This window comes from Silene latifolia, chromosome 7 (assembly GCF_048544455.1).
Source record: "Silene latifolia isolate original U9 population chromosome 7, ASM4854445v1, whole genome shotgun sequence".
Taxonomy (NCBI): domain Eukaryota; kingdom Viridiplantae; phylum Streptophyta; class Magnoliopsida; order Caryophyllales; family Caryophyllaceae; genus Silene; species Silene latifolia.
In genome coordinates, this window is record NC_133532.1 from 125,622,132 (window position 1) to 125,641,153 (window position 19,022).

Below are 19,022 nucleotides of genomic sequence, written 5' to 3' on the forward strand. Positions count from 1 at the left end.
CAAATAACTCAGACTAACTGGTTAGTCAAATTTGGCATCTACATGACTGTATTTTCATACCGTCACGTCACTCGAACGTATCCTATAGGTGTGACTTTTAGGGACCAGTTGATCACCGCCATCTGTATGACAATAACGTCAAACTTATCTAGCAAGCCAACCGTTATTGATAAACGTGGATCAACTGATTATGATACAAAGTATACCCTTTGATCCTTTTAGAGGTTTATAAGTCCTTGCACTAACTGTTAAGGACACTAACCCCAACAGCGTGACCAACTCTTCCCATTAGCGTTTGCCATTGTTGAGAAGGAGGACTATGGGAATTGGAGTTTGTTTTTGGCTTGCATAAGACATTATGTGATACGGCGTAGAGGTATTTGTGTCTTGTTTGGCCGTCAAGCTGGTATCTTAAAATCAATGAATCAAGTGGGGAGTGGTTGGGAAGAGCCATACGCTTTTCATAGCTACTGTATTCGACATCATGCATCCAACATTAACAAGATGTTCAAAGATTCAGATTTCAAATCAACTTTCTCTGAGACCGCTATGCAACACCAAATTTAAAAATTTGACTAAGTATGGGGAAAATTGGTTTGATCAATGCAAATGCTAGAGCTTTGTTAGAGAGTATCCCTCCAAAGTAAGTGGTCTCTTGCTCATGATGGTGGTTAAAGATACGGTTTAAAGACAACAAATATGTGTAAATTTTTCAATAGTGTGCTAAAGGGGATAATATTTCTCCCAATTCAATCCCTTGTAAAAGCCACTTTTATCCGAGTTAACAAATATTTTGTTGATAGAAAAAGAATCACAAGGGATAGATTGTTAGGTGGTTTGAAATGGTCGGATAAAGTAACTAAGACACTTGATGAAATTGAAGAAATTGCCGCCCACCATGAAGTTAGTGAACACAATTTTGAGTAATGCCTTTATCAAGTGACTACAAGTCAAGGTCGTAGGCTTGGAAATCATGGTGGAAGAAGCCACACGGTGCAATTGGCAGAAAGGACTTGTACTTGTAATAAGTGGCAAAACTTTCATTATCCTTGTTCACATGTAATGGCGGTATGTCGTGCTTTTTCGATCGATGTGGATCAATATGTTGACCCATTATACTCTTCTGGGGAATATCACGGTTGTTATCGTGCAATCTTTCAACCTATTCCCGATGAGGGTTATTGAAAGCCATGGACGGAGAAGAAATTGATTCCAAATGATGGTTTGATGAGAGGAAAAGGAAGACCGATATCTAAAAGAATTCGTAATGAAATGGATGAGGTTTCCAACTCGACTGTTACTTGTAGTTTGTCCAATGTAGAGGGGCATAACAAGCGGTCATATACAACAAATAAATCTAGGGGGTAATATATCATGTTATTTTGTCATTGTTTTACAAACCATGTTATTTTTGTAGTACGAACTTTGTTCGGTTATTTTGTTATCAACGACATGAATTACAGTACGACTTTAGTTAAATTAGATCGAATGGTAGTACGAGCTTTGTTGGCTTATTTTATTATCAATGACATGAATTGCATTTCCGGATTTCGAAGCCGTGTTTGAAGTGTGTATGTTTGGCATTGTGTATGTCATGGTGAAGGTTTAGGCAGGTGTGAAGTGTGTATTTGCAGCCGTGTTTGTCACGGTGAAGGTTTGGGCAGGTGTTATATGTATTTGCAGTTTTTTTTTTCCAAATAAACAGGTAAAAACGCTAACATTCTCAGCGGCTTATGTGGTTTTGTTTTATTTTACGTGAAAAATATGGAAAGCCGCTATGAATTTCAGCGGCTTTGTGTGTTTTTTTTGCCAACTTTTGAGTCCAGTAGCTACTGGATTTTGGAAAGTGAAAATCTAATGAAAAATATGAAAAGCCGCTATGATTTTCAGCATCTTTGTGTGTTTTTTTGCCAACTTTTGAGTCCAGTAGCTACTGGATTTTGGAAAGTGAAAATCTAGTAAAAACTTGACATAGTCGCTATGATTTTCAGCGGCTTACTACGTTCTCATTTTTTTAAAATAAAACTAGATAAAGCCGCCTAGATTCTCAGTGGTTTACATGAATAATACATTTTTGTGTACTCCAGTAGCAACTGGAAATGGGAAGTGTTTATTTTTGATGAAAATTAGGTAAAGCCGCTAAGAAGATTAGAGGCTTTGTTGAAAGTTTGGGAAAAAATAAAAACTGATGACGTGGACACAATAAACCTAAATAGTTTTAATTGAACGCTAATTATCTAATTAATTTGCTAATGAACACTAATTAACCAAAAAATTCATATAATGAAGATAACTTACCTCAGTAATAATTACCACCTCAAACAAGACCTTAGGATCAAAACTCAGACAATTTCGGATTCTCAAATATCTCCTTTTGTTTTCAGGTAATATAAAAAAACTGGAAATAATTGTTACAGTAATAGCAATTTCAGGGACAGCCATACTAGTTGCCATCGTGGGCTTCTTGTGTAGAAGAAAGGGTAGACAAGGTGACAACTCAATTTCAAAACCATTGGATATAGCTAATCGGTACTCCCTTTGTCTCGATTATTTGTTTACCTTTCTTATTCTCTATGAATTGAATGATATTTTAATCAAAGGGTAACAAATTATTTGGATAGAGGGAGTGAGTATAAAGGGAAATCTTCAAACATTAAATGATTTTTTTTAAAAGCTAACGGTAACTTGTGATTGTTGAAACAATCAGCAAAACGGAACAATACATCGTTGGATATCTTAGAGGGGAATCCAAGCCTTGCTAAATTTGAAGAGCTACCATTCTTCAAGTATGAAAAACTTTCTGCTGCGACAAACAACTTCCAAGAAAGTAATAAACTTGGGCAAGGAGGATTCGGTCCCGTGTACAAGGTAGGGTTTAAAAGCTGTCCAATGAGTTTGGAATATATTGGCCCATCCAATACTCTCTTTATTCTAATCATTTGTTTACTTTTTTTTGTATTATTATTATTCTTTGTGAAGGGTATTTTAATCAAAAGTAAATTAATGATTGGAACGGAAGAGTACAACCTTATCGTTGTTTAACTACAGGGTACACTGGAAGATGGACAGGAAGTAGCTATAAAAAGATTATCAGGAACCTCTCGACAAGGGGCAGAAGAGTTCATGAATGAGGTGTTGGTTATTTCCAAGCTTCAGCATCGAAATCTCGTCAAACTATTGGGTTGCTGTGTGGAAGACCTTGAAAGAATGCTCATTTATGACTACATGCCAAACAAAAGTTTGGATGCATTTCTTTTTGGTTCGTTCATCTTGCGAAATATTTCATGATCTTAAAACACTTCTCCCTCATTATTTTTCAACTATAGTATTATAAAGTACACAAATTGAGGAATTCACTATTGTAATTCTTAACCAGATCCTCAGAAAAAGGGAATCCTTGATTGGAAGAAGCGTTACAATATAATAGAAGGGATATGTCGAGGCCTTGTCTATCTTCATCGGGATTCCCGTCTCAAGATCATTCATAGAGATCTCAAGTCTGCAAACATTTTGCTTGATGAGAACCTCAACCCAAAAATTTCAGATTTTGGCATGGCACGGATTTTCGGAGGCACCCAAATTGAGGCTGATACCACAAGAGTAGTAGGAACATAGTAAGTTCTAATAGACATTCTTGTTTAATTTGGCTTTCAATCATCTTGTTCCGAGCGACCAAGGGAAATAGTTACTACTTACTATATATATATATATATTGGCTTGATGTTGTGCAATAATTACTTATTACAGTGGCTACATGCCTCCTGAGTATGCGATTGAAGGGCGTTTCTCTGAAAAATCAGATGTATTTAGCTTTGGAGTCTTGCTGTTGGAGATAATAACTGGTAAAAAGACTAGATGGTTTGACGAGTCGTCATTGAGCCTTCTAGGATATGTAAGTCCTGCCTAGATAAATGAATTTAACTTGTTCTTCCTTTGATTATCCTCTTATATATCTCATTAATGTAGGTATGGAAACAATGGAATGAGGACAACGAGATCTCCTTGATTGATCCGATAATAGCTTACCAAGGTTTCGAACCAGAGATCTCAAAATGCATACATGTGGGTCTTCTTTGTGTTCAGGAATATGCTCAAGATAGACCAGACATATCTGATGTTATTGCAAAGCTTAGTGCATCAAGTACCGGAAACTTTCAAAAGCCCAAGCAACCGGGTTTCACTCGATTTATGCGTGATACGAGTACTAGTACGCAAAGCCACCCGACAAGTTGCAGTAATGACCTTTCCATCACAAATATCAGTGGTCGATAGGTTCAAGGATTCTAAGAACACTAGAATTAGTTTCGAAACTGTCCATATGTTTCAACACTAGAATTAGTACTCGTGTCACTCGATTTATGCGTGATACTAGTACTAGTACTCATAACAATTGCACGTCTCCTTCAAGTAACATCTGCTAGAAGTTCATACAAATACTTGAAACTGTCCATATGTTTCAACATTTTTTTTGGATAAATTAACAAACACTTTTCTAAAATTACTGCCTTACAAAACACAAGTGTATAGAATTTGCTACCAAAGTTACTTTGCGTCTTTCCGATAAGAAAATATTTGAACTGACCAAATGTCCCCCATTTAGATACTTCACCCTAACACAATATTTGGCAATCAATCTCAACAACATCCGAATCTTGAGAAATACTCCCTCCAATCCAATCCAATCCAATCCAAACTACCCATTTGACTTTTCACAGTCTACGAGACTACACTTTGACCACGTTTTTCTTCGTTTATATATTAGTTTTTTGTGTCGAAATTATAATTTTCCGAAACCTCTTTTTATAACAAACGTAAATATGTAAATATATTACCAGCAAGTAACGAAGTAATTAGTAACTTTAGAAAAATGGTATACCCCCTCCGTCCCGGTCAATTGTTGTCCTTTTATTTTTGCACAAAGACCAAGAAAAGAGGAATGAGCAATTACCAAATGACAAGTGGAACAAATTAAGTGTGAAGGCAAATTGTTTATAAAGTTCATTCTTAAAATAGAAAGTACAACAATTAATTGAGACACTCAAATATGAAAAAGGACAACAAATGACCGGACAGAGGGAATATTTGTTAATTTATCTTTTTTCTACCAATTTATCACATGCTATAGTTTTTCAGCAATTTGACAAACACCATCCATTTTTTTTTTTGCCAATTTGATTAGTCGACCAACTGAAGAACAAAAGTTTTGGTCATGGAGAACTTTCAGCAGTATTATGGAAAAACGACTAAGACAAGTAGTAGAGTCTTGCATTAATTCGTTGACTGACCCCATAGACTCGTTGCAAATTACGGAGTATTTGAAATCCCATCCCGATGAACCGGAAAATTTGGTGAATCTCAACTAACTTGTTTTGATCCGATATCAACCCAATGACCGATGCATACAAAATTTTTTGGTCATAAGTCGTCCTAGAATGTTTATATGTCGTCCAAGAATCAAGTTGGGTACTCGTTACATCAGGTCAATTTGACTTTCAAGTCACGTTTGGGTAATACTATTCGGCATTTCGTGTCTCGGATCAAGGTATTCAAGTCGGGTCATTCATATGTTCAATTTTTCCAAATATACGACTCTGGCACTCGAACTTTATCTTATTGTTAAATGTTAAGACTATTTAACAACCTTTTCTAAATCTTATCTATATTAATACAAAAGACAATACTCAATCCTCAGCGCGCCACGTCATTGATGCAACCTCTTTTTTTTTTTCTGGAAATTCATGTTATGGTGGGACCCGTTAGTGTGTAATGTATTTATTTCTTCAGATTTTCGTCTTTTCAAACATGCGATAAATTCCGTCTTACAACAAATTCTATGAAATAATATTATGAAAAAATTCTATGAATTAATATTATCAAATAATTTTATACATTCCGTGTAAATAAAATTAATAACATATACGCAGAATGAATTACAAATGGGAGTAAATGAAATTGAATTACATAATTTTTAAAACAAAATTAAATAATAATAAAAATACATAATTACGATAAAGAATTAAATTTATATACGGGATAGAACATAAAACGCAAATGAATTACATACATAATTTTTTAAAACTACATGGTACAATAATTTTTGTTTAAAAAATAATTCTTGACGGAGTATTTACTTGGAGTATAAAATATTCATGTATTTTGGTTAATATTATTGTACCATGCAGCAACAACATAACAACATAATTTTTTAAAACTACATGGTAAAAAAAATTTTGTTTAAAAAATCAATCATGACGGAGTATTTACTTGGAATATAAAACTCGGCAACTTAACTATCAGCCGCGCACACCGAAAATGGTAGGTGACAATGATAGGCAATCGAGTTAATTTAGTCTTCAACTAGCATTTAAAGCAAATTTTAATTTTTTTAACTCTAAAAAAACAAATAAATTTTAATTTAATTTACAAGTGATTAAAAATTTTTTAATAAATTTTTTTTAATTTTTTTTAATAAATAATTCACAATTGTTGTAATAAATATTTTTTAATAATAACAACACGATAAGTTAACAGTCGAAAAACTTTAAAATATGTTGTTTTTAGAAATGCAAAAACAAATATACATCCAAAAACATTAATACTGGCCCAAATACATACCCGTGCAATTTTGCACGGGTTTAAAACTAGTATTTGTTAAACAAATAAAATATATAAACATAAATGTTTAATTTATACCTTTCGGTACTGAATTTATGAAAATTTGCCCATTTGTAAATCCCTATATTACAAAAATTAGCATGAATCTGAAAAATATGACGATAAATGTTAAAATAAAATACAAACAAGAACAAACCAATAAAAAACTGAGTTGAAACGTGCTTCACTCAAGCTGAACCTCAGTGAAATTGGGCTCTAATCAAACTTATCTAAACGTCTAAACTCAAATACGAATTAAACTCGAGAATGTTTTGACCGTGCCAATTCCAAGAGTCTACGGAATAGGACTAATTAAATTCTAGCTCCCACCAATTTTCATTGACTTGTTTTAAGAAAAGTATTCAAATGCAACAATCTCACCAAAAATATCAGCAATATAATTAGTTATTTCAGCTTAAAGAAATTATGCTAATTATATTAATCCGTCAAATAACAAAAATGTACCTAAATAATAACAACTTATTTGCATTTTTCCGAGTAATAATAATATTAATTACTATGATCTACAAAACAACATCCATGGCAACTCAATTAGGCAACTTCTGCTCAAATGCAACAGTGTTTGCCAATGGCAGTACATATCAAACCAATTTAAACTCGCTTTTCCGCAGTCTCGTCTCCAACGTCACTAACAACCCGTCGGGTTTCTACAGTACCATTGTCGGAAACCCGACAGTCGAAGCCGTCTATGGTCAATACCTCTGCCGTGGGGATCAGAACACCACTTCCTGCCATCAATGTGTTGCGACCGCTACCAAAGTTGATCTTCCTAAGACATATTGCCCTTACATGAAGATTGCAGTGATATGGTACGACGAATGTATGGTTCGGTATTCAAATGCGTCTTTTTTCAATACAATGGATCAATCTCCTACAGTGTATTTATGGAATACTAAAAACATAACCGGAAACTCAACCCGGTTTATGGAAATATTAGGGAATATGATGAATAATGTGATCGCAGTTCGAGCTCCAGAAGGGGGGCCCCTCAAGAAATTCGCAGTCGACAAAGCGAACTATTCCATTTTCGAGACTATATATGGGTTGGGACAGTGCACACCGGACTTGAGTCCTAGTGATTGTTATCAATGTTTGATTTCATGCTTCCATAAGTTTGATGAACATGATCAATCTGAAGGCTTTTGGGTTTTGACCCCGAGTTGCTTTGCACAATACCAGGTTTACCCCTTCTTTAATCTGTCGTTTCTGCAACAACCGCCACCGCCTCCATCAACTGTTAGTGATACCAACCCTGTTTCAGTGCCAAGCGGCTCAAAAGGTATTTCATTTTCGTCTCATTTATCTAATGATTTACGAATAATAGAAATAGTTTTATAAATCAATGAACTAAATGATCCTATTCCAGAGGATCAATCTAGTTTTTTTTACCTAATTTAAAAAAAAAAAAAATTGGTTTGGTAATCTTTTAACTTTTTATAAAAAAAATTCACGTGGTACTCTTGAACTTTGCCATTTTGCACGTGATACCAATTTTTAAAGTTTGTGTACATATTACCCTCTATGTTTGATTTTCATGCACAACATATCCTTTTTGTCGCTATAAGAAAACTCAATTGCGCATAACTCCTACATCGGAATTCAGAATCGGCCAATTGTTTTTCCTAAGATGATTATCTCGTCATAATCTACGATTTGAGAAAAAAAAAATTGACGACTGATATTTTATTGGGTTTTTTTTAACGGAAATCTCAAATCAACCATATTTTCGATCATAAATTTCTGAATGACCATTTTCGTTTTATCAATTTATAGATCTCGAAGAGATAATCAATCTGGAAAAAAAAATTAGTCAATTCCGATTTTCGGTTTATAATTTATGCTCAATTGAAAATTTTAGGATCGATAAAAAAGGTGCGGTGTGCTTGAAAATCAAATTTAAAGGATATCATATGCACAAACTTACAAATTTGGGTACCACGTACAAAATGGCAAAGTTCAAGGCTATCACGTGAATTTTCAGTTGTTTTTTCTCTTCTCCTTGAGGGCAGGGCCTAGGCCCCTATGTGAATGTAATATTTTTGTTTGATAGTGTGATACTGTGATGTGGTCGTTTACGATAGCACAACTTTCCAGGTAATAACAAAAGGCGGAAAATAACTGTTACAGTAACAACAGTTTTAGCGACAGCCATACTGAAGAGTTAAGAACGATTAACACCTAAGAGGGGGAGGGGGTGAATTAGGTGTACCTTTTAAAAATTTTATCCTTAACTTAGTTAATTAATTACTTTAAGCTAAGAATAAAGAAGTACAAGACTTGAGAAACTTAATTGAATGTAAGTTCACAAGAAGGTAAAGAGTTCTATGTCACAAGATAGGTGTTGTGACACGTAACTTGATTAGGTACATGCGAGAAATAGCAAAGTGGAAGAACGTAGAAGTAAATGAACAAACAAACGACATTTTAAAAATTGGTTCAGCCTCTACTCCGAGGCCTACGTCCAACCGTTATTTTATTGCTTGTTTAGAAATTTACTCAAACTTACTAAACCCCTTACAATGAAAATAACTCGCCAACCTACTCCGGTTGCACTCAAACTTAAAGCTACTCCGCTTCAAGAGTTTATGGGTTCTATCTCAAGGTGTTACAGAATCTTGAATCTCAAAAGTTCACTAAATGAACATGGAGATTACAATGAAGATCTAACACGAGAATCATGGAACAAACTCATTATGTCACAGTACAGCGAACTGATACTTGGAGGTTTTACAGCTTTTTCGAAAACAATTTTGAAAACTTAAAATCAGAAAAACGTTTTGCAAACACTTGAAGAACAAAGCTTTAAATGCACAAATGATTTGCAAGGTTTTTACAATAAATGCTTTGGAAGTCTTGAGAAATAAATGTGACTAAGACACTCTATTTATAGTGGATTTAGTCTTAGGTAAGTACACTTTGAAAAATTAAATCCAATATTAAAATGATAGCTTTGAGTGATGGTAAGTGTTAGACTTATAGGCTTGGGGCTTAAGAAATCACAAAACTTAAGCTTCTACACTCAACATGTGACAATTTACCGAAATGACATGGATGCTTTCTTCAATCAACATGGTTCATTTATTGTAAACTTTATAGGCCTTGCTATGATTGGAGTACCCAATAAATACTCCTTCATCACTACGTGGATCGAACTTACCCAAGTTGTTTTTACCATTGTTATGAACAAAACATTTGCTTCCAAAACATCTAAAATATGAAATATTGGGTTTTCTTCCACGTAGCAATTCATAGGGAGTTTTATTCAATATACTCCTTATCATGACACGATTATGAATGTAGCAAGTAGTATTTACCGCTTCGGCCCAAAAGTTCTTAGGCAACTTACTACATAATAACATTGTTCTAGCCATACCTTCAAGGGTCATATTCATCCTTTCAACCACACCATTTTGTTGTGGGGTTCTAGGAGCCGAGAAGTTATGGTCTACACCATTGTCATCACAATAATCACCAAATGATGAGTTTTCGAATTCGGTTCCGTGATCGGTTCTCATTGAAACAAGTTTTAAATCAAGTTTATTTTGAATCTTTCTTAACCAAATTAGAAACTCATCAAATGTCTCATCCTTAGAGCTTAAGAAGAGTGCCCAAACAAACCTAGAGTAATCATCAACAATGACACACACATAACGACTACCACCTCTACTTCTAGTTCTCATTGGTCCACACAAGTCGATATGTAGAAGTTGCAAAGGATGAGATGTACTCACAATTCTTTTGGATTTAAAGGAACTTCTAACATGTTTGCCTTTAGCACATTCATCACATACTTTATCAAAGTCAAACTTCATATTGGGAATGCCTTCAACTAAGTCGAGTTTTTAAAGGGTATTAAGAGTTTTAGTGCTAACATGACCGAACCTTTTATGCCATAACCAAGGATCATTGTTCATTACACTCATGCAAGACATGGTGTGACCGGATAGAGTGTTCAAATTAGTTAAGTACACGTCTTCCTTCGAGTATAAGTTCATTGGTAGTGGCGTCAATTATTCGACACATATTAGGACTATATTCTACGATATTACCCTTATCAAAAAGTTGAGAAATGCTAAGGAGATTATGCTTCAAACCTTTGACAAGCCGCACGTTGTCGACACAAAGTAATGATGAGTTACCAACCTTTCCAATGCCAATTACTTCACCTTTCTTGTTGTCACCAAACCTTACCGTGCCACCATTGTATGCTTTGAGTGAGAGGAATTGGCTTCTATCACCCGTCATGTGACGAGAGCATCCACTATCCAAGTACCAATTGCGGCCGCCTCTCACCAAGTCCTCGTTGTCGGAATCGGATTCGGAATCATCGGGATTAGCCATGAGGCATCTTAAGTGTTCGTTTTTTGAGGTTTTTGAGACCTTTTCTTTAAGATGATTTGCAAGACACATTTTAGCCTCTAGTTCCTCCTCGATGAGTTCCTCATCTTCCTCGGAGTCGGACATTCCCCAAATAGCACTCATGACTCTATGTTTATAGTCCTTTTTAACCTTTTCTCTTCTTTCCTTTGATTTGATATCATCCCACTTGGGACATTCTTTAATTTGGTGAGTTTTATCACCACATTTAAAGCATCCCACGGTGGAGTTAGGTCGTCTCTTAGGAAAGCGTTTTTTCGAGTAATTATTAGTGAACCTTTTGTTTCCTTGACCATTGACTAACCCGGCTAGGTTTCTTGAGAACATAGCAAACTCATCTTCCTCCTCATCTTCTCCATCACTTGGAGAGGATGTGAGGGCGAGACTCTTTCCCTTTGAGGACTCACTAGAATGCTTGTCGAGATTAAACTCGTGAGCCATTAGTGATCCCATTAGTTCATGAAGAGATAGGGTTGACAAGTCTTTAGCTTCCTCTATGGCGGTGACTTTGGGTTGCCACTTAGAGGTTAGACTACGAAGGATTTTTCGAATGATGTCCTCGGACTCAAAATTCCTTCCTAGACTTTTAAGCTCATTAATAATACAAGAAAAACGTGAAGAGAAACTATTTATGGACTCGTCCTTTGACATTCTAAACATCTCATATTGTTGCATGAGAAGGTCAACACGGTGTTTTCTTACTTGGGACGTCCCTTCATAGGCAAGTACAAGGGAATCCCAAATAGATTTTGCCGTAGGACATCCAGAGATTCGACTAACTTCCCCCTCACCAACACAACGTTGAAGAATCGACATTGCTTTGGAGTTCTTTTCGGCAAGTTTGAAGTCATTTTCATTGTAATTTCTTTCCTCTTTTGTTTTGGTGAAACCGTTTAAGATATCGGTTTCCTCAATAACAAGAGGTCCATTTTGGATGATGTTCCAACATTGATAGTCTATGCTTTTGATGTAATGTTACATTTTGAGTTTCCACCATCCAAGATTCGAACCGGTAAAGACCGGGATCTTGGAATGTTTCTCGGAATCCATTACCCACGAATCAAACTCTAAGGCGATTAGCCTCGATCAAGAGCACGAGGCTCTGATACCAATTGTTGAGTTTATGGATTCGAGTATCTAAGAGGGGGAGGGGGTGAATTAGGTACTATTTTAAAAATTTAACTTCTACTTTATTGAATTAAAGTGAGTTGTAAGAGTGAACGAGATGAGAGAATACTTCAAATAATATTGCAAGATTAAATTAGTAATACAATGAGTGTTTGCTGAAGTATGAAAGTAACAACTGTTCTGACTGTAGCTATTTGTCTCAGTTTATGGAATACAGACTGCAGACCAAATGTGACAGTATGATGAACTGTTACTTCGAAAGTTAAGCAAAGCAAAACAAACAAAATAAAAGAGCAGCGGAATAAAATGAAAGATCAAACACGAGATTTTGAATTGGTTCGGCAAATACTCAAGTGCCTACGTCCAATCTACTTTTTATTGATTTTTTTTAGTGATCTACTCCGACTACTAAAAGACCCGTACAATAAAAGACAACAACCTACTCCGGTTGTGATACTAGTCCAAGAACTACTCCGTTCTTAGAACAAGCCAACTCGCAACCTAATACGGTTGCCAAGGAGTTGAAGACTACTCCGTCCTAAACTCTACTCACACACTTAGAATGTTATAAGGATCAAGTTTCCACTAACTTATTCTTAACAAAGAATTGAGGTGGACACCTTTTACAAGATCAACAATTCATAAGTAAGAGAGTTTAGTATGTTAAAGTAACAGTAGCCAAGATTGTAACAACTTGAAGACTTTTAAAAGTTTTGCAAATAAACACTCGGTTTTTAAGCTTTGAAGAAAACGATTTGCAAACTTGAATTAAATCTCAGAAAAAGTCTTGGGATTTTTGAGAGGAAATGACACGCCTTTTATAGAGAAGATGGGTAAGGGAGTTACTAGGGTTTTGAGGGTCAAAGACCTCACATGTGGTGAGTCTCAACAACTTCCCAAACTTACACCAAAGAAGGTTCTTATTCAAAGGCAAAAGAGAGAAAGAGTGTTTGAAAATTATCCATAAGAGCTCATGCAAATTCAGAAAACAAAGAAAGAAAAACAAGTCACATGATGACAAGTTTACACAAATATGGCAAAAAGCATTTCTTGTTTTATGAAAGATCAAAGGGTCAAATTTGCACAAGAGGAAACATTTTGAAAATGATAATTATTCAAACCACCTTTTCTAGAGAGCCCAATCCTAATAAAAATCTGAAGGTTATCTTTCAAGAATAAGAGACACGAAAAAGGCTTTTGAAAGATAAGAAAGAATTCAAGTGTTACGAATTGAGGCAACAGTCCAGGCAGCTGTTACTTGTGGAAGTAACAGTCGTCTTGACTGTTTCTATTACTCTAAAATACTTTGCTTTCTAACTTGTACATTAGATGGCACTTAAGACTCAATACAATGGGATGATCAACAGCTCAACACTTTTTAATCCAAGCTTGATTTAACCATAAATCCTGAAAAGGTAAACTAAGATAGCACACATCAAATGGGCATGTTATCATCAATCAAAGGAACCCAACAACAAGACCTTACAAAGCCTTACACAAACTGAAAATGAAAAGGACATAAAACAACGGAATGATAAAGTAAACTAATAGTCCAACCCTTCTTTGATTGCTTGCTCAACTCCTTATTTTTGCAATGTGAACTGTTTTGGCTGCCTTAAGAATCATGTGAGACTCTTACATAGCTTCCAAAAGTCCTTTGAGTTTTGTTGGATCAAAATAGAAAAGGTTGAAAGTGACATTCAACACATTGTTCAAAACCGAGGACCATGTGTATCCTTGCAAAGATTCCTCAATTAATTCTTGATAGGTACCTCTTTGAGATAAAAGTTCCAGACAAAAATGTCCCAAATTCACCGAAGATGTGAAATAGGATGGTTGGAACCATGTGTTCTTAGACAGATTTCGAGTTAGACCTCAAATTGTGACGAGGTCCAAAACCGGGTGGACTTGGGGCTTTCTTGACTGTTTCTCTTCAGGAGTATCACGTGAAATTTCCGTATATTTAATTTTAAATGGTAATTTTATGTTTGAACAACGAGTTGGTGTATTAATTGTAGTTTTAAGTGAAAATAATTAGAATGAATGTCAATTTGGTGTTATTTAAACCATTATTAAGCTAGTTCCTTATCGAGTTGAGAAAATATCGGGTCACGGGTCGGGTCAGGTCGGATTTGGGTTGGAAAAAATAAGGCTGCTCGGTTATCGAGTCGGTTCGGTTCGGGGAGGGTCAGTTTGGTTTCGGTTTACCCAATTTTCGGGTTGTATCGAGTCGGGTTTCGGGCGGATCGGGCCAGCTTTTGCCAACTCTAGGGCCCATATGACAATAATCTCATCAAGCCCTAATTAAAATAGTGTAAATTAATTTAATCTCCTAATTCGATACGGAGTATAACATAGTTACTAAAGTTAATAAGTTAGAATTATTACTTGATCTATACTAGTGTAGATCTCGCGCAAATGCGCGGTAAATATATGCCTTTTAATTTTTAGTGCATTAGTTCTAGATTTTAGATATATATCTCGGGATTGTTTTATAAAAAATAACTAATATTAAAATTAATCAAAAGAATTGAATAATTCCATGAATTGTGTTTTTTATGAAAATATTTTAAATACGTCAAATTTTTTAAAAAAATCTTTTTTCGTCACGAAGTTAATAATAAGAAATACAGTTTTTATGTATAGATTATTTTAAATGGAAAATTAGTTTAATAAATGAAAATATAATTTGTTTCCATATATAAGTTTGAGCACTTTGGAGGGAAAACTTTAGAGAAGTTGTATTCTCTTAGTATATAGGAGGATTTATATTTATAAAATTTGCACCTCATTAATACGGAGTATTTATCAGTTCACTCCATTGTATTTTGATATGAAACAAAAAAATTGAAATGGAAAACGAATTAAAAAAATTATTTAAGTTGTGAATTTTTTTAGTGAATGTTTTTTGTCACGAAGCTAATAGTAAGCATGTGTCAACTTATTCTCTACAGTAATAACTATTGCATTACTGGAAAAATTTAGCAACTTATACTTTTAATTTAATATCAATTTTATTTAATTATAATTAAAAAATTATAATTATGAACTTATTTAAAAAATTAGAGTTTATTTATAAGAATATATTCATTGAAAAGATAATAATGTAATGAAAGAAAATTTTATTTATTACCTTATTTTGCTATATGCTTTTTGGAGGGAAAACTAAGAGAATTTTTATTCTCTTAATAGTAGGGGAGATGAGAACTAGCGCTCATAATTGATTAATTTGACTGATTTAATTAATTTTGTGATAAAGAGAATTAGACGAAATTTGTTTATTTTTTTTCCATGAAAGAGCAACTACATTTTTGTGTTAATGGGCGTTCTTAAGAGAAAAAGTTTAGTTTTTTCACATATTTTCTTTTCATTTTCTTTTCTGCATTTTTCAGGACAAAACCTTAGCCTTTTTTTTATGTGTATATGTTAATTTATTTTATTGAAATCAATATTTCAATAATAAATGAAAATATTTTTAGTGACAAGGGAGGTCCGGTGAATCTCTATTTACATGAATCTCAAACCCAACCACTCTTGTGCTTCAAGCAAAGCTTATTACTTTCTTCCATTGCCGTGTATCTACATTAGAGAAGAACAAGAAGCAATACCAAAATTAAAAAAAGTGGCAAAACGAGCATAAATCGAGTTAAACTTATGAGTTATGAGCCTACGAACTTAGCTAATATGTGAGATATGCGATGAAATGAGAGGATGAAGAGTTTAATTTCTCCTTCGGGTTCACAAATTAAAGATTCACAAATTTCTCCTTTAATTTGTTTTCAGGTAATAACAAAAGGCTGAAACTAATTGTTATTGTAACAACAATTTCAGGGACAGTCATACTAGTTGCCATTGTGTACTTGTGTAGAAGAAAGGCTAGACAAGGTGACAACTCAATTTCAAAACCATTAGATATAGGCATATAGCTAAACAGTACTCCCTTCGTCCCGATTATTTGTTTACCTTTTTTTATTCTCTGTGAAGGGTATTTAATCAAAGGGTAACAAATTATTTGGAAAAAGGGAGTACTATAAAGGGTAATCTTCAAACCTTAAATATGAATTTTTTTAAAAGCTAACAGTAACTTATGATTGTTGGATATCTTAGAGAGGAATCAAAGCTTTGATAAATTTGAAGAGCTACCATTGTTCAAGTTTGAAAAACTTTCTGCTGCAACAAACAACTTCCAAGAAAGTAATAAGCTTGGACAAGGAGGATTCGGTCCCGTGTACAAGGCAAGGTTTAAAACTTGTCCAAAAAAGAGTGGAAATTATTGGTCCGTTATCTAATAGTTCCTTTGTTCCAATCATTTGTTTACCTTTTTTTTTTCTATTCTGTGTGAAGGTTATTTTAATCAAAGGTAAACAAATGACTGAAACTGAGGGACTACAATCTTATCGTTTGTTTAACTGCAGGGTACACTGGAAGATGGACAAGAAGTAGCTATAAAAAGATTATCAAGAACCTCTACCCAAGGGGTAGAAGAGTTCATGAACGAGGTGTTGGTTATTTCGAAGCTTCAGCACCGAAATCTCGTCAGACTGTTGGGCTGCTGTGTGGAACGCTTTGAAAGAATGCTCATTTATAACTACATGCCAAACAAAAGTTTGGATGCATTTCTTTTTGGTTCGTACATCTTTCGAAATATTTCATGATCTTAAAGCAAACAAAACACCTCTTGTTCCTTATTATTTTCCAACTATGGTATTATAAACTATTGAGGAGTTCATTATATATTGCAATTCTTGACCAGATCCTCACAAGAAAGCAATCCTTGATTGGAAGAAGCGTTACAGTATAATAGAAGGGATATGTCGAGGTCTTCTCTACCTTCATCGAGATTCCCATCTCAAGATCATTCACAGAGATCTCAAGGCTGCCAACATTTTGCTTGATGAGAATCTTAACCCAAAAATTTCAGATTTTGGTATGGCACGTATTTTCGGAGGTACCCAGATTGAGGCTGATACCACAAGAGTTGTAGGAACATAGTGAGTGCTAATATCATTCTTGTTTGGATTTCAATCATCCTGTTCTAAGAGACCAAGTGAAGTACTAAAGTCGTGTTCTTTTGGAATTAATTTTGCTGAACTGAACTTAACTTATAGGAGTTTTAACTTTTCTAAACTGAATTCATATTAGCTGAGCTGAGCTGAGCTGAACTAAACTTATAGAAGTTTACTAAACTAATGAGAGCGTAACTTATAGGAAAACGGGTATGAATTGAGCTTAAGTTTTTTTGAACTAAACTTATAAAAATTGAACTGAACTAAATTTATAGGAGCTGAACTAAACTTATAGCAGCTTAACTTTTCTAAACTGAACTTATAAGAATTGAACTGAACTTAAATGGAGTGATTTTAAGTCTAAAGAACATGGAGTTCCTAGTTTCGAAGTACTAAAAACTGGTTTAATGTTTTGCAATTTCTTATTGCAGTGGTTACATGCCTCCTGAGTATGCAATCGAAGGGCGTTTCTCTGAAAAATCAGATGTATTTAGCTTTGGAGTCTTGTTGTTGGAGATAATAACGGGTAAAAAAACCAGATGGTTTGATGAGTCGTCATTGAGCCTTCTAGGATATGTAAGTCCTGCATAGATGAATGATTTTAACCTTTTCATTCTTTGATTATCCTCTTATATATCTCATTAATGTAGGTATGGAAACAATGGAATGAGGACAATGACATTTCCGTGATTGATCCGATAATAGCCTACCAAGGATTCGAAGCAGAGATCTCAAAATGCATACATGTGGGGCTTCTTTGTGTTCAAGAATATGCTCAAGATAGACCAGACATATCTGATGTTATTGTAAAGCTTGGTGCTACAAGTACAAGAACCTTTCAAAAGCCCAAGCAACCGGGTTTCACTCGATTTATGCGTGATACAAGTACCAGTACTCAAAGCCACCTGAAAAGTTGCACGAATGACCTTTCCATCACAAATATCAGCGGTCGATAGGTTCAAAGATTCTAAGAACAACATAATTAGTTTCGAAATTGAACACTTACAAGCCTCCTTTAAGTAACATCTGCAAGAAGTTCTAGTAATGTACGAAGTACATAGGATTGCAACAACAAAATCTCAACTTATGAATTAATTGGATGACCTTAACACAATGGTGTAGCGGTGTTTGAGGAATTGAGGGTGATGTCAGATTGTCAGTTTTAATGTAATTGTTATTATACGTATTTATTATGTAGTTTCAAAGCAAGGACGGATTTAAGGGGCTGGGAGGCAGGTGCTCAACCTCCATATCCGTAAACCTGGGTCCCCCTTAATCTTAATTTAGAGTCAGAAATAGTTCACAAACTAGAAGTCAATTATTATGCGTCCAACAGTCTGCGAAAAAGAGACCGACAATGCCGACAATTGTCCAAAAAGCTAGAAATAAGTTCATCTTCTCTTCCAGTACCTGAAGAACCAGCTTTCTTCGTTAAAAACAGAGGAGTTTCCGACCCGTCTAAGAATATTGGGCCTCGTCATAACAACGATAGGTCCATTCCTTGGTCTGTGAATGATATATCCATCAGTAATGTTGAGCCCAGATGTTTAAATTGTTTGTTTATAATTTCCTTTCGGGTTTTTTGTCCAATGGGCACATATTAAGGAGTCATTTAAGGAAAAAATTACACCATTAATCTCTATATGTCGTAATTATCACATTATAATTCAAAATCTCATGAGATATTATTATAATTCTTTCCTTAAATGGCTCCTTAACATGTGCCCATTGGGCACATGATAGAAAAAACCCTTTCTTTTTGATAGCCTTATTTGGTCTTTTACGAGTAGGTAACGCGATCTCGCAGATGCACAAGCTCGTATGATAGGTGGATCA

At 34.7% G+C, this 19,022-nt stretch overlaps 2 protein-coding genes across 2 annotated transcripts; both read left to right on the forward strand.

Moving 5' to 3' along the window:
• Window positions 1-581: 581 nt before the first annotated feature.
• LOC141590733 (G-type lectin S-receptor-like serine/threonine-protein kinase At1g11330) lies at window positions 582-4,448 on the forward strand. The gene is made up of 7 exons (XM_074411297.1): window positions 582-643; window positions 2,347-2,489; window positions 2,708-2,868; window positions 3,049-3,259; window positions 3,377-3,614; window positions 3,748-3,892; window positions 3,967-4,448. The coding sequence occupies exons 1-7, from the start codon at window positions 582-584 to the stop codon at window positions 4,270-4,272; spliced, it is 1,266 nt and encodes a 421-aa protein (XP_074267398.1). The 3' UTR covers window positions 4,273-4,448.
• A 2,746-nt stretch (window positions 4,449-7,194) lies between these two features.
• On the forward strand, window positions 7,195-18,351 carry LOC141590734 (cysteine-rich receptor-like protein kinase 25). Its single transcript, XM_074411298.1, has 6 exons — window positions 7,195-7,954; window positions 16,288-16,415; window positions 16,596-16,806; window positions 16,934-17,171; window positions 17,618-17,762; window positions 17,837-18,351. Exons 1-6 carry the CDS (start codon window positions 7,195-7,197, stop codon window positions 18,140-18,142), a joined length of 1,788 nt encoding a protein of 595 aa, XP_074267399.1. The 3' UTR covers window positions 18,143-18,351.
• Window positions 18,352-19,022: the final 671 nt, after the last annotated feature.